Source organism: Mycteria americana, chromosome 11 (assembly GCF_035582795.1).
Source record: "Mycteria americana isolate JAX WOST 10 ecotype Jacksonville Zoo and Gardens chromosome 11, USCA_MyAme_1.0, whole genome shotgun sequence".
Lineage (NCBI taxonomy): Eukaryota > Metazoa > Chordata > Aves > Ciconiiformes > Ciconiidae > Mycteria > Mycteria americana.
This window is the reverse complement of record NC_134375.1, coordinates 8,731,372-8,756,867: the sequence shown is the minus strand read 5'-3', so window position 1 is coordinate 8,756,867 and position 25,496 is coordinate 8,731,372. Positions and strand designations below refer to the sequence as shown.

The window sequence follows — 25,496 nt, the reverse complement described above, 5'->3', positions numbered from 1 at the left end:
GGCTCCGGGCTCCGGAAGCGGGAGGTGCTGCCCGCGGAGCCGTTTCCTGCCCGGGACGCGGCGGAGCCGGAGCGGAGCGGAGCGGAGCCATGACTCACCAGACCGGCATCCACGGTAAGCGGCGCCCGCCGAGCCGCTGGTCCCCTCCCGCCCCTTCCCGCCGGGCGCCCGCAGCCCCCGCTGCCGTGCTGGGCTCGGCGGGGGTCGGACCCCCACCCCCACCCCCCGGGCTGCTCCTCTGCACCCCCCTCGGGAGGCACCCAGCGGGGACGCGCCCTGAGCATCCCCCGGCCCCGCCGCGGCAGGCTGCCGGGCGGCGTCGGTGCCGCGGTAGCGATGATGAGGGCGATAAGGTGAAGCTTCCCGAAGGAGCTGGCGGGTTTTCCTGCGAGTAGCCGGGGGGAGGGGGCGCTGAGCCAGGCTCAGAGCATCTGGGGGCTCTTAGGAGGCGAAGGAGCGGGTCTGGCTCCGGGGATGCTGCCGGTGCGGGGCTCTCCTGCATCCTTTGTCTGGGCTGATGCTCGATAAACTGTCGTGACACCTTCTGCTCGCGGAGACGCCTTCTGCTGCGGCAGCACCGTGATCCACGCAGATCTGCTGCTCCGCAGCCCCACATCAGCCCCGGCCAGATCCCCCCTCCTGCCGCGATGCTCGGCCCCAGCGCTGCGCCTCCTCCCAGGGGGGCTGCGGAGAGCCTGAATAAGTTCCTGCCTGAGCCTTGCCGTTGTATCTGGGGGGAAGCTCCCCGCCTTCTCCGCTCGCTCCCTACAGGACCTGGCCAGCACCCTGAGACAACGGCTTTTGCATTTATGGGCGTGTTTGGTGCATGACTCTGTGTCCTCACGGTATTTCCCTCCTGCTCCCCACCAGCCAACTCAATTAACAATATTAATCAGGAGTAGAGGTGCTGCATAATTTATGTAACCGAATCAATATGCAAGCAGGGATGTGAGAGCAGCCGCCCCTGAAGCCCTGCTCCGCGCCAGTTGGGTGCGAATCCAGCACCGCTGCGTGCCCTGGGAGAGGAGCTGGGACGTTGGCCTCGCAAATCCCTTCCTCGTGGCCAGCACCTTTGCGCGAGGGTGTCGAATTAGTGGCTGCTGTTCTTTTGTGGCACGAGCATCCTCGTTGCTTGAGCGCACGGTCGAGAGCATCCTTCCCTTTCAGGTGCTCCTGGAGGAGCTGTAGTTGAGAAGCAGTTAGCAATGGTGCTTAGATGTTTCTCCTGCTTTGCCTGGGAGTGCTGGTAGCTGACGACGTTTGAGTTCCGTTTCATTGCTTCTAGTTTAAGCTGAGACACTGAAGTTCAGGCTCTGGGTGAACGTTCCCTCTACTGTAAAAAAAGTAATAATAATTTTAAAAAATCAGTGGGACGGACCCCAGCGCCCACCTGAACTCTTGATGTGCTGGCCCTGCTCTGCAGGGCTCTCTGTGGGGTTTGGTGCAGGCAAGGCCTGCTGCGCTGCCTGTGCCCCAAGAGGCTGCTGCCTGTTGCTTGCTGCCGTGCCCGTCCGCTCCTACGCCGTTGATGCCGTCCTCCCTGGCACCCCACGGCTGCCGGGGGGATGCTCTGGCTTGGCAAAGCCGTTGAGCTGCTCTCCGAGAGTGCCGACCTTGGTTGCCCACTGTTTGGCAAACCCTGCCAGGACCAGCGCTGAGAGTCGCTGCAAGTTGTCGTTGCCCGTAGGACGTAACGTGCTCCGTCAGCAGCGCTCTGCTGGAAAGGGGAAGGGACTCGGACTTCCCCCGAGGAGCTGCAGCTGGTGCAGGGTGGGGATAGACCCAACAGCTCTGCCCAGGCAGCAGATCCCCAAGCTGCGGGTGGTGTAAAAACCTCCCCGTGGTTATGAAAAATAACTTGCATTGGGTGGTCTTGCTCTCCCAGCATCTTGGACGTCTCTGGGTGGCTTCTCTGGGTCCGCTGCTCCATCCCCTGCTGCGCGGTCCCTCTTCCGGGAAGCGGCTGTTTCCTCTCTGAATGCAAATTTGCCACTCGAACACCTGCGATGCTGAACCGGGGCACTCTGGGCTTTAAGGGAGTCACCTGGGGGGACTTTGGGGGTCTTTTGTTCCTCCCCATCCAGGCACAGTGATCAAATTAATTCCTTTGCTTGGCAGATGACAGATTCGGTATTGGATGAGGAGCAGTGATCCCGCTGCTGAGACGCTGAGGTCTGGTGTTTGCTGAGGAGGAGGGATTTTCTGCATCTTCCCGGTTTCTGGAGCCTTGTTATTTTTGTGTGCGTGCATTGCTTTGTGTTTTTTCATTCCCATTTCTCCCCCTTTGCAGGAAGGCGTCTGCTCCCAGGGGAATTACGATTGGACCCGCTGGCCGGCTTAGGGGAGGTTGCAGGCAAGCTGGCGAGAGATTTTGGTTGCTGCTGTGGTAGATCAGCGTGAGAGCAGGGTGATGCGGTGTCGGGGGAGCCCCTGGAGCACCCCCCTGCTGCGATGCTACCGAGTACCGAGTCATCCCGGCTTTTGGGGAGAAGCGGGTGCTCCCTGGGAGGGGAGTGATGGCGGTGCTCGCTCGGGGGTGCGGAGCCACAGGTTGGAGGTGTTTTATCAGGGCTGAGCCTTTCACGCAGAGGCAAGAGGCTAATTGTTGGGTTTTTTTAGGTATCTGTGGCAGCTACCTTGAAGGTGCTGGCAAGAAAACCAGGCTGCCATGGAGACTGCTGGGCTGGGGAGGTGGCTGGAAGTATTGAGGGTTGCTGTGGGCTTCTTGGGGCTGGAAACCTGCTTTTTAACTACAGCTGGGGGATTTGCCGAGTATTTTTGCAGTCCCTGTTCTGCCCTGCGTGGCATTAGATGAGGACAGCATTCACTGTTTGAGTTTAAAAGCCAGGCCTGGCCACCGTGCCTTAGGAAGACAATGCTGAACCAGGGCTTTGATGCTGGTGGGATGTCACCCAGTTGCCTCTGGGTGCTCTTTCGTGACCTCTGGGTAGGGAGAAAAAGTCTCTTAAATGTGATTCTTTTTTCATCTAGAAAGTAAAGAAATCAAATGCATGTTGTTTCTTCAACCAAAAAAACCAGAGGTTGGTGCCTGCTCTTGCTGGGGAGGTGGCAAGGCGTGGGGATGGGGAAGGACCTTCGCTCCCGTCCACGGCTGAGCGTCCGCTTTGCCCCACGTCTGGATCTTGCATTGGGAAAGCGTCTGGTAGGAATGGCCGTTTGCTTTAGGAGAAGCATAACCGTGATGTGTGCAGGCAGGAATGATGTCAGATGGGGAAAAAAGGAGCAGAAAGGGGGGACCTGGGAGCTGCTGGGTCTGCAAAGGTCTCCTTCAAAAGCAGATGGCTTCCTGGCTCTTCAGCAAGAACAAAGCCAGAGAAGAAAGAAGGAGCTTCTCTCCCCATCCACCACTTCCTCGGCCCCTCTCCTCCCGCCGTGCTGGGAGGCAGCGCTGGCTCCCAAGGCGCCTAGCCACGTGAATTCGGGGGTGGCTTCATGGCTGGGACGCCAGGGGTAACCCCCTAACTGGGGATGCATCACACTGGGCCATCAGTGGAGGAGGAGAAGGGATGGCTGGTCCACAGCCCCTGGTGTCCATGGGGGACAGAGGGCACCGGGCTGCTGCAAGGATGGTTTTGAGGAGCTGGTTCCTGTTTGTGAGCTCTTTTCTGGGGCCAGCACCCAACTCGGAGGTTGACACCTCGCTTGGGGTGATGGCCCACGTCCCAGCCAGTGGCCTGCCAGGATGACAAGAGCCACAACGTGGATGGAAGACCAGGCAAATAGCCTGAGATGTCAAACCCCTTGAAGTTGAGCACCTAAAGTCACAGGGTAGAGGAAATCCCCTGGAAAACGTTTGTCGAGAGGCTCTAAATGCAATGAGATCACTGCCAGCGTCTGTCCCGGCGTCCCTGTCCCCCTTGATGCCCAAACCAGTGCTGCCAGTGGTGGCTTTACTGGGCAGAGAAGAGGAACAGCAACCAGCAACTTCTGCAGGCAAAGCGGGACTGTGCACGCTTGGCTCTGGGATGCTGTGTCGCTGACTGGATCCGACCGATGCTGCCTGCATGGTGGGCACTGCCCGCCCCGGAGCGAGGGAAGGGCTGACTAACTCCAATCTGAGGTGCCAGAGCAGAGGAAAGACAGGTCCCGGGCACGCAAGTGGAAGATTGGGTGTTGAGAAGCAAGCGGCTGGCGTCAGGCTGAAAGTCTCCAGGTGGGATTTGCAATATGGACCAGGAGTCATCCATGTGAAATCCTGCAGGATATGGCCCAGCCCCACAGTAAACTGGGAGAAAAACTTTGGTTGTGTCCTCTCTTGCTCAGATTTTTTTTTTCCCCTTTTTTCTATTTTCTTCTGACATCTGTAGCTTTTTCCCTGAGAAAAGATTCCCTGCAAGGACATATATTTTTCTTTCCATGGTGAGAAATAAAATCCTCTTAGGGCTTAAACTGGCCAGCCAAGTCTGTCAGCAGAAAAGCGCTCTGCAGCGAGTGGGTTGAGCAGGTGCTGCGTGACGGAGTTACACTGGGATAGACTGAAAAGGAGGAATTTTAGCAGCAGCAACAGCTATTTTGTGCCTGTTGCAGTTGCGCCCTTGCCTGGATGCCCTGGCAGGAGTCGGGCAGAGCTGCCTGTGGAGGGAAGGTGTGGGTGCTGCAGGTGTAACCCGTCTTTTATCCATCAGCATCTCAACTACTGTCAGGCCAAGCATCCCCGGAGCTTGGACAAGTTTTGCCCAGGTCAGTGGCTGGATTTTTGGCTGAGTTTCCCTGTTGCATCCCAGGCACGCTGTGCCTTGGATGGTGAAAGGGAAGCAGCCACTTGAAGTTGCATCGACTTGAAAATTATGTCCAGGGAATGAAAGATTGATGGCCGGAGGCTAGGGTTTCCCGTCGGGAGGGCGAGGTGAGTTGGTGTATTGAGAGAGGCATCTGTTTCAGGGAGCATGTATTATTGATCTGGGAGCTGCCATCGAGTTGGGGGGGATTGGGAGGGGTTGAGTAAGCAAAAACCTGTTGCTCCCCCAAGAAGCGAGCGAGAGGATGGAGGAGGGAAGGGTGCAGGGGCAGTGGCACGGCTGTCGCCTCCGTCCCCGTCCCTGTGGTGCTTCCCCGGGGGTTGCGTGGGCGGCTCTGCCGGCACCCTGGCATCCCCGGGGGGAGAGCGGCCCGTTGCCGTGGCTACGGCTGTCATCACGGCGCGGTGCCTCTGTCTCCCTCCAGCCTCCTTACAGCCTGGCGCTGCTCAGATAAGCTAACTGGGGCTGTAAACGTCCAAAAAAGGCTCGGATTTGGGGACAGCTTTTGTGGCAGGGTGGTACCCGCAAGCACCGTCTCGCCAGCGTTTTTGGAGAAGTGTGGTGCTTTGAGCCCGGCACTGAAGTCTCCCAGGGACCGATCCAAACGGCCGCGTTCCGGGGCAGGGCGGCCGCTTGCTCTGGCTGCAAACAGCACGCCCACCGAGTAGGTGCGGGGATCTGGCCGCCCCGCTGGTCCCCAAGGCGTGGGGCCTTCAGCCTTTGGTCTGTGCCTGCTCGGTGCTGCCAAGAGGGGAGGCACCTCCGTGCCTTCCTACCGCGAGCTCCTCTTCTCCTCCGGCAGCTTGCCTGCATGGTCAGGGCCACCCGAAGGCCACCACAGGGCCGCCATATCGTAACCTCCCTGCCGCGCCAGGAGCTGCCCAGCCGGGGTGCCCGGGTGCCGATGGCCGGCTCCGCTCAGCCCTCCGTCCCAAGCGGGTGGCGGAGGTTCTGTGGTGCGAGGGGACCTGGGACGCGCGGTTAGCAGGCTGCTAAATGCAGGTGGCTCACGAATAGGGGACGGCTCATCTGCAGCCTGCGAACAGGCGGGAGAGGGAGGTGCTGCACGACTCGGTGGCTGGAGGCGATTTTTGGGCTGTCATGGGAGGGTGTCATGGGTGCTTTGTGCCTGCCATGTCTGCCAGGAGGGTCGATGGCAGGGCTGCCTTGTAGAAAGGCCAGAAGGTTCCTCAAGATGCCACCGAGCTCACCCTGCCTCAAAGCAGCAGCATCCCAGGAGGGTTTCTGGCGGTTTTTCGGGGCAGGGATGGAGGCACGGTGTCCTTCCCGGGGTTTGATCACCCTCATTATGAGATTTCCCAAATGCCAAGGTGGGACCTGATGTTTCTGGCCAGAAAGCCAGTACAAGTTGTTCATCGTTTTTCTTCTCTCCTCTGGGCCGACCAGCCCAGTTCCTTTGGTTGCTCCTGCATGCTGCACCTTCTGGCATAGGTGCCATCCGTCCTGTGCCTTGCTCCTCGCACAATGCTGACCCTGGACATGCTGTTCGTACTGTGCCTGCAGCCTTGTCAGCACCAAATAACATGGTCATGCTCTTGTGTGTGCCTTCACGAATGACTTTGCCTGCAACAACATGAAGCGATTAACCTGAACTTGGCTTGCAACCCACCTCTCTTCTCTGGAGCTGCTGGACGCTGCCCTGCATCAGTGTAGCTGGTCCTTCTCCCAGTTACGGTGCTTTGCTTCCTATTGAGTTTCATCCTATTTCTTTTTTTTCCAGCCCGTTTCTCCAGTCTCCTGAGAGAACGGTGAATTCTTCTCCAGCGTGCGCTTGCATCTCCTCTAGCTTCCCACCTCACAGCTGCAGAAGGCACTATTGCAGTTGCCGGAAGTGTTCATGGAAATACGGACTAAACCTGGACCCACCATAGGTCCCCAGGAGACCTTGCTCAATTCAACCTCTGATACCTCCCGGAGTGAGCTATCCGTGCAGTTTTGTGCTGGTGCTGTAGGGGTTCACCACCGCTGTGTTTCCCAAGCTGGCTTCCAACACTTGGAGACACTTAGAAAACTGAGCTGAGACCCTTGAAGCCCACAGGTCTGTGGCTCTGCTGGAGGAAGCTAGGTTGATCTCATGCAACTTGGTCTTGGTAGATCCCCGCTGGCTGTAGCCCACCTTGGGTTTGTTTGTGGATTATTTGTTCCAGGATTTTCCAGGAACCCATGTCTAGAGGGCGAGTTGGACGCGTGGGTCCCCCTCCAGTCCTCTGCCCTGTCGCTCCTCCCTTCCCCATCCGGACACGAGGATGGTCACAGCTGGCCCTATGCATTGGCCGTGCTGACGTGTGCCCAGCATCTTCTTTCGCACCTCGCCTCGTTGTCAAATGCAGAAGGAGACCAACCAGAAGAATAAGCTGATTTTTGTGGTTTCCCCACACGTGGGTGTTTCAGCCCTTGAGTTGGGCCCTGGAGACTTCCCAGCGTGGAGAGGCCTCCGGGCGGAGGTACCGCTTGCTTCTGTCTCCAGGGTAAGGTCTCCTCCTTGCCTTTCTTCCAGAGCTGGCTGTGGACTTTAATATTAATATTTCAGGCATGCGAGCCATCTCATCAAGTCTGCTGTGCCAATTAAGTCGTAATCATGCTGTAATGAAGCAGTTGCTGAGCTCGTGCTGAAAACCTTCGCTAGCTTATTCCTCTCCCTCCTCGTTGGCTCTTGGCACTGCTTCGTGAGAGACAGAAGGGGATGTCAAAGACAGCCCAGTGATTTTTTTTCATTTAAAGGAAAATTGCTTTTTTATTATTATTTTTTATTATTTCAGCAGAATTAAAGCTTGGAAGCCCGCTCTGTGTTTTTTTGAAAGCTCTGCCACTCTCTCCTCTGGAAAGCATCTCCTTCCTTGGCAGACTTTGCGGTATTTCCCATCGTGCGCTCGGCTCCTCTGGCAGCATCTGTGCTTCTCCCCATCCCCTTAAAGCCCTCTGTATCTACACAGGTCCCAGCGCTTGGCCAACACTTGTCAATCACTCAACTGTCAATCGTCCCAGCTGTCGATCCAGTACTTTTGGGCACTCCTAGCGTTTCCAGGTGGGCTGGGGGGTTGCATTTGCCCAGACTCCTGGTTTTCCAGACCCCTGTGCATCCTTGGGCTCTGGGAAGGATGGGGTCAGGCTGGAGGGATGTGCAAGCTCATTAGTGCTGCAGAGCTTTCCTCTTTTTCCCCCAAAGTTGATGCTATAGAAACATCCACATCCAAGACAATGTAATTTTCTCCTATTTTGGCGGTGCAATAGGAATTGGTGAAGCTTAATGCTTATCAGGAGCTTTTGTCTCCTGCATGAGGTTTCCTGGGTGTATAAATGTCTCTTTTTCTCCTCCTCTTCCTCCTCGTGTGTTTGCAATAACCACAGATGCTGCCGAAAGGAAAGAGCCGTTCTCAACAGGGAAAGGGGCTAAAAATATCGGAGCAGCCTTGGATGGGAACAGCGGGAGCGGGCTGAGCTCCCAGCCGGCACCGGGAGAGGGTGAAGGTCTGCGCTGGGAACACGTGCCTCGATGCTGATGGAGGGAGAAGGATGGTTTGCTCGTGGTGGGATTACCCCAGCAAACCTTCTGTGTGTCCCCCCTAAAATGCCATTAGGGACCGATGTGCCTTTGCTGGGGTGTCTGCACGCCCGCGGGGTCCTGCTGGGGGGCATCTCTGGGTTTGCATGGGAGCGCCGCTGTTTGCAGGATACCGGCCTGTGAGCTCTTCCTCACCTGTGCCTCTTCTCTTCGTGGGAGGAGAAACCATCCGGACCTCTGATCAGGGCAGGCTTTGAGCTGGTGGAGCAGATGCATCTCGGACGTATCGCTTGGGGGGGACAAGCAGGAGTTCCCCGGGGGGCTCCCCGGGACATCCCTGTCCGCCTCTCTGCCTGCATCGTCAGCGTTTGTGCGTGGGGACAAATCCATGCCCGCTCCTTCTCCCTCGGGGCGTGGGGAGCTGCGGGCAGTGCCCCAGCCCGGGGCCTGCCTCCAGGGGACAGAGGGCACCGGCGTGCGACAGAGTCGGTGGTCCTGTGTGTCCTTTGGGTGAGTGATGGCTAACGTCCTCCCGCAGCGATGCTGGGGGGCTGTGCTGAGGGCTGGTACCCGCTGCCGGTGGGACTGAAGCGGAATGGACACGGTCCCTGCCGGCAGGGAATGGCTTCTCCGGCCACTGCACCTTTCCAGCTGACGTAGCGATGGCTCTTTGCAAAGTGCCTCGGCCGTGGATGCTCCAGGGACCAAAGCAGGGCTCCTTCCTGCCGTGGACTGCTCCGGCAGAGTGATCGGTAACGGGGAGGCGGTGCGGCAAAGCGCTGGGAGCGGGGGGTTGCTGATGGCAACTCTGAGCATGGATCCTGGTGTGGACTAAGAGGGGCGTCTGCCCGGGGCTCTAATCTTTGCAACACCGGTTTCTTTAGTATTTCTAACAAGTGCAGAGCTGCCTGCGGCTTTGAACTCACAGGACCCCCTTGGCTGCATGGCCGCATCCAGGAAAGGGCTTGGGCGCGTAATCGAAGGGGCTTTCGGGGGGAGCTGGGCTGAGAGATGCTGGGCACTCCCTCGGCTGGGAGATGCTCCTTGTCGGGGGGCTCGGCCCCTCCAAGCTGCGTCTCTTGGGCGTTGCCTTTGCACGTAGCATATCCCAGGTGGGATGGGGAGCTCTGCACCCGTGATGCTTTTGGGGTGGGCAGATTAAGTCTCTGACGCTGGCTACAGACTGCCCCTTCGACATCTGCTGCCCGCTGTTGCCTCCTGGTAGGATGCTGAAGACCAGCCGCCAGTGCCTGGTGCTCAGGGAGGGGGGATGAGGAGGAAGGTGGCTCCCCAAAACACTTCCCAAAAGCCTTCTGCAACCAAAGCCCCGCCGGCTCTGGAGCAAAACCCCAGGGACGTTGCCTTTCCCTTCTCCAGGGACTCGGCTTCAAACCAGCGCCTCCAGTTTGGAGCCGTGCTGGTCCCCGGCTGCCTCAGGAGCAGCATCCCTGCAGCGTGTCACGAGCCCAGGACGTCACGGCCTGTCGGGACATCTTCCAGCCACCCCCCGTATGCAAAGCCTGCCGCTCTGTAAAGCGAATAAACTTGTCACTTGAGCTCTCCCTGCCTGCACTGGCCAAGCCATCGTCTAAATTTGGGTGATTATGTTCACCCAGGCCAAGTATCAAGTTTGCTGGATCACATGCACTCCCAGCTGCTATTTAACTCTGACGCCTCGGGGAGACGCAGCAGTTTGCTCTCAGCTGTTTGTGTTTTGTATTATTATTTTTATTATCATTTTTTTGGCACCAGAGATTTTACTTTTTTAAATTTTTAAATTTCTGTCCTGCCAAGTTGCTCCCCTCCCTGGGTGGTCGCTGAGCAGCCCAGTGCCTGCTTTGACTACTAAATCTGATCACGATGTTTCTGGTTCTTTCAGCCACCACGGAATTAAGGGACTTTTTTGCCAAAGCCCGAAACGGTTCAGTTCGGCTCATCAAGGTCGTCATCGAGGACGGTAAGTCCCGTTTTTAAGTGCTTTGGTTTACGCCATGTCGGTTCTCTGTTTTGCCTCTCCTCCTTTCCTCTTTGCCGCTGTGGTGCCAGCTCGTGTTTTTGGAAACCCCAAGTAAAATCTTTCTGGGATTCCCTGGCACATGGCAGCCCAGAGCTGAAATACAAGCCCAAAATTTGGGTGTGCTGGTGAGCAGCTATTGGAGCCCCGGGGCAGCTCTGGGGGGGAGTAGCGACTTTGCCCATGGAATGACGCTGGTGTCCGGGATCGGTGCTGGGCTCTGGGGGGCTCTTGCTGCCGCTGTGTCAAATTTTATTACGGGAGCCCTGTGAGAAGCTGCTGGCGGTGCTGTGGGGCTGTGGTTGGGGGCAATGCGCAGCACCTTCCTCCTTGGAGGTGGCATCCCCTGGCAGGCAAGGAGATGCTTTGGGCAGGGGTGGGCAGGGGGGTGCTCCTTGGCGCGGGGCTCAGCATGGGGCCCCAGCTGCATCCCACGAGGGATGCTACACTCCGAAACCCATCCTGTCCCAGCTCCTGCTCCTAGCCTGGTTTGCAGGCTGGTGCCAACCTGCCCACGTTTGCCCCATGGAAAGGTGCCTTTGGGTGGCCTCTACACCTATCAAACAAGCAAGCAGAGCAAAGCACTGATTTAGCATCCCAGCGGGGAGCCTCCCTGGTGTAAGTTTTCCATCGCCTCGGCCTCATACAATTGCATATGAATGAGTTGTTTCTCACAGCAGCGGGGACATTAATGCCCTGCCAAGCTGCCATCACCACCTCCCTCGGGTGGGCCACCAGGACCACGCTGCAAATGCCAGGGTGGACGCGGTCGTAAGGAGCCCGTGCTGGCCTTTGGAGGGGCTGTGAAGCCCCATTTGGAAAAGCAGCGCGGCTTGCAACACGTGGGACACATCAGCAGGGCCACTGCGAGGTTCGTCGGTGCTGGCTTTGTCCTCGACAAGGTCCCTGTGTGTTGGGATGTGACATCTGCATTGTTTCTTCAGAGCATCTTTGACAACGGTGTTGCTCTCTCGGCTCCTTTTTCTTTTAAAAAGTGAGAGTCAGGTTTGCGTTAGGATAAGTCATGGGTGCTCCTGACCCTGGACTTAGGGTGCTAGGGCTCGTGCTGCTGGCTTTGGGTTGTGGCCAGTGACACCAGCAAGGGAGACTTTTTACCATCAATGGAAACCACGTCCCACCATCTCCGCTCGGGCTGAATGGGATATATTTATCCGACTGATGTGTTGGCGGCAGCAGCTGCGTCATGGACCAGCCTCGCTCGGCAGTGCTTTGTGCTTCCCAGTCCAGCTCTCCCACCCTGCCGGCTCCTTTCCCCTGGCCTGGACCAGCCGCGGGCAGCTCTGTGAGACGCGGCAGAGCCTGAGGCTCCCGTGGGGAGGCAGGTGGAAGGAGAGCCAGGAGCATCCCTGCGCTGAAGGGCTTGGTCTGCTGGGGAGAAGGTGGTGCTGGTCCCACCAGCCTGGCTCGGGGACCTCCTGTCTGCCCCTCCGTCTGGCTTGGGACAAGTCAGGTCCCTCTGGGCCACCACTCTTTTCTGTAACACAGAGGGCATCAGCCTGCTGCTACCCACCAGAGAAGGACCTTTGGGCAGTAATGAGTGGCCAGACAGACGTCACAGCTGGACAGACGGACTCAATCACACTGACCCTGGAAGGGATGTGTCCTGAGCCAGCTGGGGAGGACATGCCAGCTGCCCTGCGCACAGGGGACGTGGAAGAGGAGCCTCTAGCCCTGCTCGATGGCTTGCAGAGGACCTTCTGCCCTACAGGGCATTAGTCTTGGGGCATGTCAGAGCGGGCAATGGCGGGCGGAAGGAGAGGAAGATGGTGCAAGGAGCCTTTGTCTGGGCATCCCCAGGACAGCAGCTATGGCTGAGCAACCCTTTGGGATCTCTTTGAGCTGATGTTGCCTTTGGGGGCCTGCTGGGAGAAGCCAAGGTTAGATGGAGGAGGAGTGAGGGGGAGCAGGTTGCTCACCAAGGCTCAGCAACGGTTTTCTGGCATGAGTGCAGCTTGTGGTCCAACGTGCTTTTAGATGATGCTCTACTCCTCTCTATCAGCGGGTTTCTGGACGAGGTTGGCTTTGTGGGTTTCCCTGTTGGGTGCGTTTCTTTGCAGGTAAGCGATGTTGTGCACTGAGCTTTGCGGACTGGCGGCTCCCGCACCATCTCCCCGTGGCACCCGCCAGAGCTGCAGGCAGGGCTGCCTTGTACGGGCATTTTGGAGCTGAGTGCTGGGGGCACCTCGAGGGCCAGAAACGCTCCCAGCCGCGCTTTTTCCAGCAGCAGCACCCTGCAGAAATAGAGCCTGAAATAGCCGGCGCTGACGGTGATGCTTTGCTGAAGGGCGGCTGCTCCGGGTTTCCCTTTCTCGATGCTTCCCGGGGAGGAAAATTTGGCCCTGAACGTGTTGAGCTGAACTGCGAAGAGCCCAGTGGGAGGCCGGGGAACAAGTGGCTCCTCCAGCCCAGGGGAAGGCTGGAGGCTGCCAGCTCGTGGCAGCACGGCGGGGCTCTGGCTTGGGCGCAGCCCGGGTACAGCCTGGAGTGACCTGCCACCGATTGCCTCGTGCGTGAAGTGTCGGGATGTTTGGCAGACGGAGACGCTCGCAAGCCGCCAGTGGGTTTGGCCGGGTGAAATTCCTTGCGGTCTCTTTGGGATCCCAGGTCTTTGCGATGCAGAAATCCATTTGCAGGGCTTTATGTTTATTTTAGGGGTACATTGAGGTTTTTACACTTCTCTTTCCCAAAACAGGTAGTTTCGCTGAAGGTAAAGTATTTTCAGCACCCTTTTCTCTGCTGTCCTTGTTACTGTACCGGTAGCACGTGCCCCTCGTGCGCAAATAATTATGGGTTCAGCGTGCGATGGCAGATGCCGTGGCAGGGCGGCGTTGGGCAGGGAAGGACTACGCTGCTGTCGGTGGGGGAATGCTCTGCTCACGTGGAAAGTGGGGGTGAGAGTAATTCATCCCAAACCCTTCATTCCTCAGCTGTTTTCCTTAAAAGCTTTCCTGCCATGGGATTCAGAGCTGCTGAGCTGGATGGGGTGGGAGGGAGAGGGCTGTGCCCCAGCCAAGGGGCTCCCTGGCTCCCAATGGGCAGCAGGACTGTGGGCAGGGGTCCAGGCAGGGCACGTGCCAGGCTGAGCATCCCGAGTGCCAACTGTCTAAGGCCCCAACTCATTTTGCTTTGGCACCTCCGGATTTTCCTACGTCTTGTTCTGAGTCCTGACATCTCCCCCCAGACCTTTCTGCATCTAAAAATGGAATAAAACTACAGGCTGTTTTCCAGCAACCTATGCTGATCATCTCCGGCGCCATCGCTTTTCCATCCAGCCGTCCCAAAGCTTGGTTTGACCCTCTCAGCGGGGGTTTTCATGTTCATAGGATGCCTGCACCAGCGTTTAAATCCCAGCCGAGCACTGCCCGGCTCGCGGGGCTCCCAGCCCCACCACCGCTTGCGTAACAGCTAAAAAAGATACCTTCCAGATACGCACGTGGTAGCGTCTCAAGTGAAATAGGTAGGTCGCTTCGAGAGGCTGGGGCTCTCCTGGCAGCATGGTCCCACCCCAAGCTGGGGTCTCTGGGACCCCAGAGATATGGGCTTCAGGTATCAGCTCTGATTTTGACCCCTCTGAGGTTATGGGGAATCCAATGAGAGCAGCTTTGGCTCACCATCCTGGCTTTTGCTATGGGACCTTTATTTTTCTCGGCACCCCAAATCTAGGTGGTTCCTCGTGTACCTGGTGAGTTATTCTAGTGCCCCTAGAGCTTGTCCGGGTGGGATAGTGGAGGTCTCATGTTCCCCTGTGAGCAAGGAGGGATGGTTGGGGACTACACGGCTGGAGGGAGAGCGGAAGGATAGTCACCAGAGAGGAGACCTCGGCGGTGAGGAGCACGGGAGGGGAGAGGAGATGGTTGACAGGAGGCAGAGGGATGCTGGCAGGAAACCAGCTCCTCCACAGCAGCCACAGTCCTGATGGCATCTCCTGGGGGGTCACCCCTGGGGGTTTACACTCCTGCACGTGGCTTGAGATGGTCATTTGTTTTTCTGCAGGATGGCATCGTTGTTGGTGCTGGAGCTGTGGCGAGCCCTTAGATGAGCCGCCACATGCTCCTGCAAGGTGAGCCTTGCCTTCATCTAACACCACCTTTTCCATCTTCTCCTTCCAGAACAGCTTGTGCTGGGAGCCCACAAAGAGCTGTCCCGGCGCTGGGATGCCGACTACGATGCCTTTGTGCTGCCCTTGCTGGACGAGCAGCAGCCGTGCTACGTGCTGTACCGCCTGGACAGCCAGAATGCCCAGGGCTACGAGTGGCTCTTCATCTCCTGGTCCCCTGACAGCTCCCCGGTGAGCACCGCACGGGACTGTGGCACCCCAGCGTGGGGACACGGACACGCTCCGGGAGGTGGAGGTGGAGGGTGAAGGAGATGCTGGCCAAGTTGACTTTGCACTGGGGCTGAGGAGGAGCGTTCACACCCTGCGTCACCGTGCCCGGGTTAAGAAGTGGAGACCGCTTTGGGGATGGGGGAATTTTTTAAGGCACAGTAAGATGCACTGGGATTGCGTCTCTGTCCTCTTTGCAGCGCTGCGTGAGGAGGTGGAGGGACTGGGATGTAGAGGGGGGAGCGGAATGGACTGGAGACGTCCCACCGCAGCTCTGGCCAAAAGCATTGCCGGGAGGAGCTGGCGCTGGCACCGACTCGCCTGGCCGCGCGTCCAGCCTGGCCCTGCTCCGCTTGAGGGCTGCCGCAGCGTGGCTGCCCGCCCGCCTCCGGGCCCAGCTCCAAAATCAGCCTTGCAAAGGGCCGGGCAGGCTGGTTCCCTCGGAGCCGCGCGCGGCCGGGCCAGCATTGACACCTGCTGGGCTGGCTTGCGGGGTTGGAGACGGTGTCGGAGAGTGGGCGCAAAAGGGCTGGTGGCACGGGATGGTGGTCGGGAGGATTTCAGCGGTACGGCTTGGAAAATGCCATCTCGTTGAGCACAACGGGCTTTCAGTGGGACCAAGATTTTTATATATATATATATATATACACACACACACACGCACACATATATACCTCTCTCTATATTTGTTGTATATTTTATATAATCTATATGCTATATAGATTTACTACCATGTTAACATGTGCACTTGTCATATATATGTTGTTGTTGTTATATGTTATTTTATATAACACTCATATATAAAAAAGACCCTCTGCAGTTTGTTGAGATATATCTAGCAAATATATATTATTATATATACACATGTGTATACACACACACACAAAATTATAATAAAATAATATAATCTATATAATATATGTAATTTATGTGTGTACATGTGTGTGTGTGTATGTGCATATACATGTGCATATATATAATAATAATTCATAATAATAGATATTTTTATCTCTGTCTCTCAATAAACTGTGGGGGGGTCTTATTGCAAACGAGCGCACCAAGGAGCTCTTGCCAAAGCTCTTCCCTGCGTTTTGCAGAACGACGCAAAAGAAGTGCCGAAAGGCAAAAGTCGCTTTTAGGTGACTCCGGCGGTATTTGCGCCTCCTCTTACCCAGATGTGGGCGAGAAATGATGTGCTGGAGCTCAGCGACGGGAAAGCAAAGCACAGAATGAACCTGCTGACTGCAGGCAGGGCTTGGCAAGGCCGTGCCGTGCACGGGCAGTCCTGGAAAGAGCGCTGATGGGTTTTCCTGGCTGCTCCCTACCTGGAGATGCTGTGGTTGGACATCAGGCTGGGCTAGAAACGAGGTGGTTGCTTCCAGGGAGGGCTGAGGTTTGCGGAGCTGGTGGTGGGATGGTGGCCGTGAGCTTCGGGCACCTCTTGTGGGGAGGTGCTGGTCCCTGGTCCCGCCAGGCAGGGTCCCCTCTCTGACCACGCTTGCCACCTCCCTCCTTGCGCAGGTCCGGCTGAAGATGCTGTACGCTGCCACCAGAGCGACGGTGAAGAAGGAGTTTGGGGGAGGGCACATAAAGGACGAGATGTTTGGAACGGTGAAGGTACGGTGGTGGCTCCTGGGCAGCCTCTTGGGTTCAACCCTGAGCTTCGGGAGCCCACCCCGGGCTTGGCGCTGAAGCCAGGCGGGACGTGGGACGCTGGCGCTTGGTGGGGGGACGGCACGGAGGTTTGTCCCCACGCTGCTTTAGTCTGCTGGGGGGCTGCCGCTGCTTTCTTGTGCCCACGCGGCTGTGGTCAGTCTGTGGTGGAGACCGTGGAAGAGGTGGGAGGAAGGCTCCGAGGAGATCCGGAGCTTTACTCTGAGCAGGAAAAGAAGTGCCAGGCGGTGGCAGTGTCACTCCAGCGGCGAGAGCCGCTGCCGCGCAGGGGTCATCCGGCCGGGCTTCCCCGGCAGCGCTTGGCAGGAGGCTTCTCCTTCTCTTCCGTGGGCTTTTCACGGAGGGAGCTGCACAGCAAGGGCCTCCCGGGCGTCAGCCCCCTCCGGGGCTTCTGGTGCCGATGGGAGCCGGGAAGCATCCCCGGCATCCCCTCCTGCACCGGTGCCCCTCTCTGCTGCTCCTGGGCTGTGGTCTCCGTCTTCCCATCTCACCCTTGGGCTCGCAGGCTCTGTTCGCCAGCCGGAGGAGCCACGCTGCCGCAGCCACGGGTCCCCGGGGACGGGCAGGGTGGTCTGAACGGGCACGGGCGGTTGTGGGCACTGTTTAAAATCGAGTGTGGGATTTGCATGGAGGCATCTAAGAGCACGGCTCAGGTTGGTCCTCCTGGTAAGGAGAGACCCCGAGACCTGCCGAGTTGCTCAGATGCAGCCTCAAGGCTGGGGGTGCACCCAGCCCTGCAGCGATAACCACCCCCTGACGATTCCCCTGTCCCTCTGTCTGCAGGAGGACGTGTCCCTGAGCGGTTACCAAAAGCATGTGTCCTCCTGCTCCGCCCCGGCCCCGCTGACCGCAGCCGAGCAGGAGCTCCAGCAGATCCGCATCAACGAGGTGGGTGTCCACGACCCGGGGAGAAGGAGCCCGAGACCCTCGGGGTACGCAGGGATGCAGGATGCAGGGATGTGTTTGCTGCTGGACGTGCGGGAGCGAGCATCCAGCTAAAAGAGATGGCTCATTTTTACCGCGCGCTCTCGTGCGTCTGCAGTTTAACCCATTCCTGCCCTTGCTGAGGTCGACCGAGCATCCTCACGTTCAAATTGGTGGCACAAAGAGGAATTTGCAGACTTCCCTTCCGCCCCCCCCGCCCTTTGCTAGGACATGAACTGAGGGCTCCGTTTCACTTGCTGTAATTGGCAGTCAGAAGATGGTTTGAGGCTGAAAGCAGGCAGCAGTCTCTAACCTCTAGGTATTGGGGCAAAAGCCAGAGCTGAGTCTGAATTCACGGGGGAGGCAGGAAGAATTCAGGCTTATCTTTGGGCTGCAGCAGCGTCCTTTCCCATAGTCTTCCTCTGTACTCTTCCTCATACTCTTCTGCTATAAATAGGAGGGATGCTGTCCCAGGAAATAGAGGTCTTAGCCTAAATTTGGGGGCTTCTGTGCTGGAAAAAGATGTGGAAGTGGCACGGGGTAGTGTTGGAGGCAGACAAAGCTGTAATGCCATCGTCTCCCCACCAACATCTCGCAGCACTCGTGCCAGCCTCCGTGGTGCTGTGGAACACCGAGGCAGGGAAGGGGATCGGCTCGCCGGGTGGAAAGACCACCTGGAAGCAGTATTTTTTTTTTCTGGGGGGGGGGGGACGGGGGACGGAACGGATGATGGACTTCACTTGGATGCCATGGAAAGCCTTCCTCCCTAGAGGAGCATCCCTCTCTCTTCTGCCTGTGCTGGGGCTGTGTGGGTCATGGATGGGTCAGGACATGCCTGGGAGATGTGAAGCCAATCAGCCTGATGGCGTTAATTAATGGCAAAGATGGAGGCAGGAGGTTTCCACCTGCTAGAGCAGGTCTCGGGGCGGCAGAGTTGAGGGAGATGCCGCCAAGGGGTAGTCTCCACTGCATGGGTCTCGGGGTGGTTGTCCCAGCTCCCAGCCTGGAGGAGCTGAGCAGCATTTGTGCAGGAGGATCCAAGGTGATGCCCGTGCTTGCACAAGAGAGAGATGGATGCTCACGGTGGCTCTGTGGCTTGTTTGGCACCTTCGGGTGTCTGTGCCATCGCCTTGGCTGGCCAGTGCTGCAAGATTAAGTAGTTTTGGGGGTTTTTTTCAGGCTGTGTCTTGCAGGTAAAGTGCCCAGGTACGTGGTGCTCATGGTGCTTGTTTTCCAGTTGGTCCCCTGTGCTCTGCTTCCCACCCTCACCTTTGCAAGACGTGGCACCTGGGTGAAGGTGCTGCTGCCGTTTGGTTATTTTAAAGGTGCGCTGTCCCCTGTGTCGGCCCAGGCCACGGGGAGCGGTCACCAGCATTTAGAAAGAGAGGAAAATTGATATATTTTTGTCTGTGGATTTAAAGGTGGGAAGCGGCCAAGCGCTGGGTGTGCTGAAGGGTCTCCGTGTTGGTGCGGGGGCTGCCTCCGCTCGGCCCCGGGCACGGAGCAGGAGGTGGTGGGAGCTACGGCTCCGGTGCTCGGTGCCACGCTCGCCTCCTCAGGGTGGGGAAAACTCACGACTCTACAGCAAATGCAGCTTCGAGCGAGTTTCTGCAGCCACGCAAAGCAGAGGGCTTTCACCGAGAGGAGCTGTATGGGAGCAGCTCTCAACTTGCAGCAGCACCCTGCTCAGTGCAGCGATGCCTCCAGCCTTGCGCGTTGCCTGCAGGCGTTACAGGGTCCTTGCGCGTGCGTGCACGTTGCGCACAGGCTGCGGGGTCCTTGAACACGCGTGCACGTTGCAGTTTCATTTTGGGGAGCGGATCTAGCGCATGGGAGCGAGCAGTCAGGGCTGGCAGCAACCTGGGAAGCAGCCCCGGAGCAAGCCCTGACCTCAGCGCTTCTGCGCGTCTGCCCGTGCCCCCGCTAGCAGTTCAGGACCCTGCGCGTCCCCCTGGGTTCAACCAATCCGTTAGGATTTTGGCAGTGACGCAAGGGACATTGTTTCTTTAAAAACCACCAGCTTGCGAGTGCTTCGCTGTGCCCCTTGCCTGGAGCTGCTGCTGGTGGTGCAGCTCTCCTCTCCTCTCCTCCAGTGCTGCTGATGTATGAGCGTCCGACATCCCGACCTCGTCTGCAGTCCTCACCCCGAAGGTGGCTGCATTTCTGGGCTGGCAGAAGCTCCCTGGGATCCTCTGCAACCACCAGACGAGTGCGGAGAAGGGGTGGGAGGGGAAGGGCAGCAGCAAAGCAGGAGCGGGGAGGCGATGGGTGCACGGCAGCAGCTTCAGGGCCGGCACAGCAGCCTTTTGCACCGAGATAGGAAGGACTCAGGTTTGCATGTCCCCCAGCAGGCTGCCCAGCCTTCGGTAAAGCAGGTTTTAGGCTGTATGAGCCAGGCTTCCCCTGTTGTTTCAGGATTGCATGGGTAGAGGTGATGTTGTGAGCTACTCTCCTTCTTGATAGCTGGGTGGGAGCTCGCAAAAATTTGCCATTTGCTTCATACTTACATATTTTAAATAGCTGGAAAATGCATCGCCAGCTTTACTGAGCTGGAAGTTGTCAGCAGACCGTGGGCTAAGAAATGGCTTTGAATTTGGGATTGAGCTACCTTAACACCCACGAGTGGGAACTCTTTCTAGAAGCATCACAGGCTCAGAAACACGGAGGGGAGCCAGGCATATCACATCGTGGGGCTACGGGGGAGAGGAAGGCAGCTTTGGAGCTGGGGGATGAAGCAGAAGAATTAAGAGGAAATAAAAATCGCTGTGCCGTTGCAGCGTGTGAGGAGGTGCCGTTTGTAGCTGCCGTACAGTGTTGGTGGGTGGGTAGAGCAGAGGCTTTGCCAGAACCGCCCCCCATGAAGGTTTCATCATAAGACAGAGAAATAATCATTAGCTGAGGTCAGCACTGTGCCAGCGATGAGGAAAGAGGGGGAAAAAAACCTACCCTAAAGAAAAGGAGATAGAATAACCCCCCCGCCAAGCCTGCTGCTGGGGAGTGGGGAATGGGATGTGGCACGTGCTCAGCTGTCCCATGAGCGGCTCCCGGGCTGTGCCCTGGGGACTGTTCCAGTGAGCCAGTTCTTAACCTTTTTGAAAAGGGAAGGAGTAGAAAATACAGAAGTATATGGGGGAGTTGACACTGCTAGGACAACTTTCCACCTCTTGGGAGTTTTGGACTTCAGCGCGCTTTGTGCCGCAGCTTTAGCTCTCTCTGGTCCGGCTATAACCCTCCCAGCCTCCTTGCATTTACAGGGGAGAAAGATGAGGATCTGGAGGTGTTGGCAGTGGTAATGTCCTCGCGCCACACCTCTTCACAGGGTAGGACCAGGTGAGCTTGTGTGCATCCTCTGAACCCCTGCGCGCTTGCCTTCGGGCCCTTGCTGGTGCCGTGGCACCCCGGGGACAGCAGAGCTTTAGGACAGCAGAGCTTGGAGGTCAGCCAGACCTTTTGCCCACCCGGCACTGGATGACCCCTCAGCAATTATTTCCCTAGAGCTGCACGTTCACACCCTGTTCGTCCTCCAGGATGCTTGGCATGGATAGAGGCTTGGGCATCTTTTTCCCCCAAAGCCTTTAGTATATGCTGTTTGGTGCGGGATAGCCCAAAATCTATTGCTGCAACTGCTGGAACTCCTCCAGACCCTGGGTTGGGGCCACCCTGGCTGGGGAGACGGCAGGAGATGGGGCAAGGACAGGCTCTGTGCGGGGACGTTGGCGGAGACGTCGCCTGTGGGGCTGCCAGCGCTCGGGGCCGAGGCTCTTCCTCCTGCTCCTCCCCGGTGCTGATGTCTCCCATGTTGTTTTTTGCCACTCTCCCTGCCCGTGCGGCCAGGGAAGGCAGGTCCTGGCATCCAGCAGAGAGATGGTTCGTCTCCGTCCTCCCGGCATGTCCATGCGTCCCCCTTCCCTTCTCGTTTCACACGAGACCTCCCCTTCCGTCCCCACGCGGGGTGCCGTTGACGGTGTGTCTCCTCTCCCCACGCTCGCAGGATTCCTGTTCCCAGGACTCGAGCACCGAGATGGTAGGCTGCTCTGCCCGCTTGATGCCTGGTTTTCCTTCTCCTGGCGGTGTTTTTCTGCATGCTCTGCTCTGGGCACCCGGGCCATCACGTCCCCGGGGTGTGGGTACCACGTGGGGCTGCTGTAAAGGAGGGCAGCCTTGTAACGAGATCTGCTTTGGCACTGCCGGGCTGGTTTTTGAGATGTGAGCTCAAAACTCCTGCATTTCCCTTGGCATGCCTTGATTTTTCTTCCTTTTCTCTATCAGGGGGAGGGAAAAGAAGAAGGAAAAAAAAAAAAAAAAAAAGAAAAGGCTGGATTGTCTTTATCCAAAATCCCCCAAACTGATCCCAAAGGAAAGGGACCCATGCTCGCTATGGAGCACCTGGGTTAGCGTTGCCGGACTCTTTATCCAGGGGTCCCGGGAGGGGTGGGGAGGGGCAGGTCTGGAGGTGGGATGGGCTCCTCCGCCATCGGGGTGACGCCGTCTCCCTGTATTCTGTGGCAGATGGTGGGGGGCTGTTGCTGCTGCCCATCGCTGGTAGAGTACCCCGGTCCCAAGGAGGTATGCCGTGCCTGCTGCGTCCTACCCCCCTTCCCTGCTGCCAGCTCACAGCACCCTCCGGTCCCGCTCGGGGACACCCCGGTTGCGGCTCCGCGCAGGATGGAGGCCCCCAGGGTGATGCGATGTCTCCACAACCTCTCTTCCCTCTTCGAAGCGGGGTTCAGTCTCCTGGCGTAGGGGGTTTGCTTGGGGTGTGGGCAGCAGCCTCTGGGATGTTTCCAAGCGGCTGGGATGTTTCCAAGCTGTGGATCTCCAGTTCCCCAGCTCCGGCGTCGGAGGGGCTGCCTCTCTGCTGCAGTTAAAGCCACTGAGGAGGGGCTTGCCCTCCCCACCCACGGGCACCCGTGCGTCTGAATGCTGTGATTTCGGGGCTCCCCCCATCACCCGCGGGTTGCGGTGGGAGATGGTCGGAGGCGGACGGTGGTCACAGCACCCCTGCCAGGGTCTCGCTGGGAAACACCGGTTTTGAGATGGTCTTTGCCGAGAGTGAAGCGGGGGGAGCGGGGGTGCAGGACGGGGGCCGGGTGACCTCCTGGTGTGGTGGTGCGGTGACAAGCATCGCTGCCCTGAGCCCGACTGACTTCTCGGTGGTTTAATGCTGCGGTCCCCCTGACCCAGGTGTCAGGTGGCTCCTTGGATGAGAAGCCTTTTGCCGCGGCACTGGCCGGTTTTCCTTTCTCTCCCTTCCCCACCCTTTGCCGGTCTCTGCCCTGATGCTCAGTATGGTCTCCATCCCCAGGTGAAGACGGAGATCAGTGTGGAGAGCAAGCACCAGACCCTGCAGGGCCTGGCCTTCCCCCTGCAGCTGGATGCTCAGCAAGCCATCCAGGCGCTCAAGCAGAAGAAAATCAACTACATCCAGCTGGTGGGTCCCTCCTGCAGCTCCCCCGCACCCCGCTCCCCCTGCCTCTTGCTGCCGCCTCTCACTCCTGTCCGCTCCCCCGTCCCCTCTGTCCATCAGAAGCTGGATCTGGAGCGGGAGACCATCGACCTGGTGCACACCAGCCCCACAGAGATCGCTGACCTGCCCAAGAGGATCCCCCAGGACTCGGCTCGCTACCACTTCTTCCTGTACAAGCACTCGCACGAGGGAGACTATCTGGAGTCTGTTGGTGAGTGCCCCGGCACTGGGAATGGCTGGCTAGAGCCCACACTGGTCCCCGCTCTCCTTGGAGCATCGCTTGCATGCGGAGCAAGCGGGGATGGGGATAGGGATGGTGCGGCAGGGAAGCTCGAGTCTGTTCCCGCTTGCCGTCCTCCCATGGTGGGTGCTGGCAAGCCCTTTGGTGCCAAAAGAAGCTGCCATGCGTGGTGCAGGGTGCTCTGGGTGCTGCCGCAGAGGATTTGTGCGGGTGGTTTGGTGGCCGTTGTGTTGCAGGTGTACCCGGAGAGATTTGGGGAGGGGTGATGGATGGGATGGCTCACCCGTCGCTGAGTAGACTGTGACTCTCGGGGCTAGAAAAGCCATGACCAGGGCGGGATGTGGCTGGCTGGTGCTCCCTGGCCACCAGCCCGGGCAGTGCCACAAGCCCTGCTCTCTTCTCGCAGTCTTTATCTACTCCATGCCCGGGTACAAATGCAGCATCAAGGAGCGCATGCTCTACTCCAGCTGCAAGAGCCGGTTGCTGGACACCGTGGAGCAGGAGTTTTGCCTGGAGATAGCCAAGAAGGTAAGTCCGAGCCCACCTGGAGGTGATGGAGCAGAGACACGTGCTGGGCATCTGCAAGGGACTGTGCTGCAGCTGTGGTCCAGCCCCGCCGGTGGGCTCGGGGGGGAGTTGGGTGCCCCAAAGGTGGGTGTCAAGACCCCAGGGAGCTGCTAACCCCCGCTTGCCGCTCCCGGACGCAGATCGAGATCGATGATGGAGCCGAGCTGACGGCGGAGTTCCTCTACGAGGAGGTGCACCCCAAGCAGCATGCCTTCAAGCAGGCCTTCGCCAAGCCCAAGGGGCCCGTGGGCAAACGGGGACAGAAGCGGCTGATCAAGGGGCCGGGAGAGAACGGCGAGGACAGTTAGATCCCGCGGGACCGGGCGGTGAACGGACAGCATCCCCGTGGCGCTTCCTGGCTTCCTCTCTGCTGACCTGGGGATCTTTCCCTGCATCTCAGCCTATTTCCCCCCCCCCCCCCCTCTTCTTTTTCCTATTTCATTCCTTTTTTTAAACATCAGGATGGCTTGTTGCACCTGGGGGCAGAGCCATGGGGAGGGTTCGGGGTTGTTGGTGTTTCTTTTCCCTGCATCCTTGTGCAAGCCCCGGCGCTGCCGGAGGAGGATGGGAGCAGGAGGGTCGTGTCCCCCAGCCTTGCTCCTGTCCCCCCCGGGGTCACAGCACTGCTCTTGGTGTCCCCTGGGTGACTGAAGGACGCACTCGCCTGCAGGCTGCTCTATGCAAAGGGAAGGGGATGGTGTTGGGGATTCCCGTTTGAAAAGAGAAAATGCTTCTTTCCCTGCTCCCCCAGCCCCCAGATTTTGCTCCCCTGTCCCGCTCTCGGTGTGCACGGCCCCTCTGCCCCAGGCCTGGAGCGATCCTGCACCCCCTCAGGGTGCGGGCAGGACCCCTCCCTGCAGGGTGGGCTTTGCTGGCAGGAGTTTGTCCCTGAGAGGAGCCAGCCGGGGGGAGGTCCCCCCCAGTCCTGAGCTCATCCTGGCCCTGGAGAAAGGTCATTCTGCCTTTGGGTGATGTTTGCATCCCCTTTTTGAACCCCCCAATAAGGCTTTTCCCCTGGGAGGGAGCTGTTACAGCCCTGACTCAGTCCCGTTGCTGTTCAGGATGGGAGCTGGGGGGGGGGAACCCGAGCCCTGGTTCCCCCCCCATGTGCTTCAGCCCCTACTGTCACCCCCTGGTTTGTTGCCGGCTCTCTGGACTAGGGCAGCCCCATGTCTTAAAAATCACAGGGGCTGCCCTAAATCCTTGTGCGGGGAAGCGTGGCAGCCCCTGCGTGCCTCCTGCCCCCCGGGGACGTCACCGGCTCCAAGGGCCGAGCTTGGCGCTGCGGATTAGGCGTCACTGGGGCTTTGGTGGGGGAGAGCACCTTGCTGCTGGGTACCAGTGAGGGCTCAAGAGCCGCCTGCCTCCCCGGGAAGATGGAAACGGGGTCGGTGAAACCTGCCCTCCGCTTTCTTGCTGCCTCGGCGGCTGTGCCCATGTTGCCTTGGCCTCGGTGGAGGGGGAGCGGGCAGCGTGGGGGGGGTTGAAGCTGCGGGGAGCAGAGCACACTGTACTGAACGCTGTATTTTCTAAAGAATAAAGTATTTTTAAAACAGTCTGATGCTCTTTGGAGATTCCCCTGGGTTCCCCAGGGTTGGGCATTTAGCAGCCATGGAGTGCTGGAGCTGCAAAGCAAATTGCTCGGACATCGCTAGCCAGGAGCCAGCAACCATCGCCGTCTGCCTGCTGTGGCCACATCCAGCCCTCGCTACCCCCAAGGACTTTTACGCTTTAATCCAGGGGTCTGGGACAACCCTTTAATGCCCAGCAGGGGTTTAACGCCGGACCCCTCCGGAGCTAGAGCTGGCTGCGGGAGGCAGCATCCCTGCTCAGCTCAGCTTTCCTCCTTTTAATGGCTGGTGATGATTTTGCAAGGCTGCGCTGCCGCTGCCTGGGGCTGTTGTTTTCTTGGCTGGAGTGAATCCCTGCGTGGTGATGGGGAGGAAACGTGGGAGGATGCTGAGCCAAAAGAAGGGTTGGG

At 58.4% G+C, this 25,496-nt stretch overlaps 1 protein-coding gene across 1 annotated transcript; it reads left to right on the top strand.

Annotated features, from left to right (window-relative positions):
- Positions 1 to 25,071, top strand: TWF2 (twinfilin actin binding protein 2). Its single transcript, XM_075513873.1, has 9 exons — positions 1 to 114; positions 10,163 to 10,240; positions 14,428 to 14,606; positions 16,164 to 16,259; positions 17,100 to 17,204; positions 22,546 to 22,671; positions 22,768 to 22,918; positions 23,355 to 23,476; positions 23,656 to 25,071. Exons 1-9 carry the CDS (start codon positions 90 to 92, stop codon positions 23,821 to 23,823), a joined length of 1,050 nt encoding a protein of 349 aa, XP_075369988.1. The 5' UTR covers positions 1 to 89; the 3' UTR covers positions 23,824 to 25,071.
- Positions 25,072 to 25,496: the final 425 nt, after the last annotated feature.